Genomic DNA, 3,159 nt, shown 5'->3' on the forward strand with positions numbered 1-3,159 from the left:
AATTGTTTGAAGGATCAGCTCCCGATTGGTCATCCAGAAACATTTGTTTCGCAAGACGTCAGATCAATATCCAAGACTGTTTTCCCTGTAATAAAACCAACCATTGAGCAATCCGGCAGGTGGTTTAAAACTGTTGGCATTCAGAACTTACCTTTGAAACCGAAAATCCATTCAATTTCCGTCATTTTTTTTTTTGGTTACGGCGACTGTTCTTAACAAATTAGCGAAGCACAAACTGACTCTTTTTTCGGTGGCCAGCCACAGTTACCCGAATCAATTATGTTGGAATACAATCATTCTAAAATTCACTAACCACTTCCTTTTTCACAGAGGTACACATTTTATACTTTTCTTTGGAGGTACACATTCCTTTTTGATTAGAATTTGATTTATAACGTTTAAACTCGCGACTTTGTCTGCGGCTAAAGGCGGCCATCTTCTTGCTGCAGCAAAAGAAAATTATCTGCCCAGCTGCCAGTTGAGGATGTTTTTTTGGAAGCTATTTCACATTGTCGCGCGGTAAAAATACATAAAATTATACGTAATGAACTGCTTTTAGAGGTAGTATTAAGTTTGATTTGCAACCTGCTTGATGTGCACCATTTTGTATGTAGTCAAATGCGCAGTTGGACAGGTAATCTTATTTCAATTTCACGTAACGAATAAAATGTTTGGGTTCATTAGATATTACAACGAGCAATGTAATAAAACATGGATTAGATGTGTAAATACATGAAATCTATTATTACATAGAATTTTCGGATACGTTTACGGTAGTTACGTCCCAGCATATTAATATTTTTTTTGCTGTGTAAATGAGTTCACATATCCTTTGAGGCAATATAAATCGCGAACTGCATGCGAAGGGCCCTCCTTAGCCGTGCGGCTACAAAGCAAGACCATGCTGAGGGTGGCTGGGTTCGATTCCCGGTGCCGGTCTAGGCAATTTTCAGATTGGAAATTGTCTCGACTTCCCTGGGCATAAAAGTATCATCGTGCTAGCCTCATGATATACGAATGCAAAAATGGTAACCTGGCTTAGAAATCTCGCAGTTAATAACTGTGGAAGTGTTTAATGAACACTAAGCTGCGAGGCGGCTCTGTCCCAGGGTGGGATGTAATGACAATAAGAAGAAGAAGCATGCGAAGAATGTTAAAGAAATGAATTTGGAAATGTGGAACACACACACACACAAATCATGCAATGATGCAAATTGAAGAATCGATTCATGCACAATCATTCGGGCACAGCTAGTCCAGTTAGATCCTAATTTAGAAAGTTTTCTCTCCGGCTTATTTGCTTGAGGGATGTGATATGTAATGTCAATATTGCAACAACTGTTTGAGTTTAAGTATCCTTCTTTTTGTTACCATCCTAAACAGCTCAATAAACAACTTCCACATTGTCGTAGATATCTTCCACTCCGTCTATTGCCTTCAGTTTTTCCTTCAGCTTCTCGTACGCTTCTATCGCATCAGGATTTAACTTTATCGTACTTTTAGGGAAAAATGCATGTTCACTGTGTTCTACAGAATATCCTAACTTTTCCAGCTGCGTCTTTACCCTATCGATCTCGTTCGGATCACATATAAACTGAAATAGATTAGGTTCTGCATTATAAAGCTGTTTCGTTCAACGAACGTATATTTGTACCAACCCTGAGCAACTTCGTTTCCTCACTCATGACTTCCACGTCTTCAGAACCAATTTCTATGGCATGCTCTGTACACATCGATAACAGATCATCTCCTGGAATATCCACTTTCCATACAGCTTCAACGTAACCCTGCTCGTCGAACATGTGTTTCACGTCGGTGAACGCGGCGCTAAAAACATGGAAAACATCAAACAAATATTCTCCCAAATAATTTCAACTAAACTCTCACAAGTTCTTCCTCAGTATCGTAGCCATTTCCATTTTCAGTTGCGTGAACCGATCCGTATAGAGCACACAAATTACACTGACCTGCTCGAAAGCCTTTATTTCCAAGCAAAACTTCTTCAGCTGCGCCGTTGACTGATTGCCCTTCTTCAGAATGCCCTGAATCGTCGAGTTGGGCATATTTTTCTTGAGGGCTTCATCGATAGCCGCCCGCAGCGCATTGTTCACCGCCGGGTTGGCACCTCCCGCTTGGATGGCTAACCGGATCTGGCGGGACAACTTAATGAACAAAACGGACCTCCGCCCATCGTTTAGCGCCTTTATGTGTCGAATATTTTGCCATTTGGAGTGCCCGGCACCGTTCAGTGGACTGAGATGAATTTCCCTAACCGCCCGGTGACGGGATTGTCTGAGAACAGACGAGCACTGCACCACTGCGAAGCGTAACGATTTGAACATTTCTGAGTCGATTGGAAATCGAAATAGGTTTATTAATTGAGTTGAATTGCCTTTGACTATTATTCACAGTTAAAATCTCACAGAATATTTCTACATTTAATAAATTCGCCGTATGTTATATAAAAATGACTGAACTCCCTGCTAAAATAACAACAAGTCAGCCACTGCATATGACTTTGACAGATTATTAATGAAAGCCGGGTGAATATCACAAAACATCACTGGGGTGATGCCGAACACACAATGAATGCTCTACTGGAAACAAGATGGCGCTAGAGGCGAACACGAATGTTCGGAAACAAAATGTAATGATAGCTGATGCGCAAAGACAAACTAAAAGCATATGTTCCCATCAAACTAAACGACGGAATCCAGTTTCCAAGCTTTGCTTCAGCAAAGCAAAACTGTGCTTCCACAACAGATATTTATTGATGCCTTTTTGAGACATTATCACGCCGTGTGCTTCCTCGCAGTATGTATGCTGATACATTTACAGCTTCATTTGCATTTCCAAAATCGCGAAGCAATAAATTGGGAAGAAAAGTCGTAATGTCGCCCATGTCATCATAAAGGTGACTCTCAAAAGCTCATTTCCATCATCTTTTTGGCAGTACTCCAAAACGATATATCTCATACCGCATACCCTTATCAAAAGTGAAGTAGAAATCAATTAAACTGTTCGGCATCGTATTGGTGAAGCTTGTTGAGACGGATTACTGCAGTGCATAAATTCTGATAAATTTTCGATTAGGTAAAAAACAATCGAGAGCACTCATCGGACACGAACATCCTCAACCCGCAACGCCCGCACTGGTTG

The 3,159-nt window shown here is 40.7% G+C and overlaps 1 protein-coding gene across 1 annotated transcript; it reads right to left on the minus strand.

Annotated features, from left to right (window-relative positions):
* Window positions 1-1,341: 1,341 nt before the first annotated feature.
* On the minus strand, window positions 1,342-2,503 carry LOC134203364 (probable transcriptional regulatory protein TTE1135). The gene is made up of 3 exons (XM_062678235.1): window positions 1,888-2,503; window positions 1,659-1,827; window positions 1,342-1,594 (listed from the first exon to the last, which is right to left on the minus strand). Exons 1-3 carry the CDS (start codon window positions 2,340-2,342, stop codon window positions 1,385-1,387), a joined length of 834 nt encoding a protein of 277 aa, XP_062534219.1. The 5' UTR covers window positions 2,343-2,503; the 3' UTR covers window positions 1,342-1,384.
* Between the last annotated feature and the right edge of the window lie 656 nt (window positions 2,504-3,159).

The sequence above is a fragment of the Armigeres subalbatus genome, unplaced genomic scaffold, assembly GCF_024139115.2.
Source record: "Armigeres subalbatus isolate Guangzhou_Male unplaced genomic scaffold, GZ_Asu_2 Contig1817, whole genome shotgun sequence".
NCBI classification, from domain to species: Eukaryota; Metazoa; Arthropoda; class Insecta; order Diptera; family Culicidae; genus Armigeres; species Armigeres subalbatus.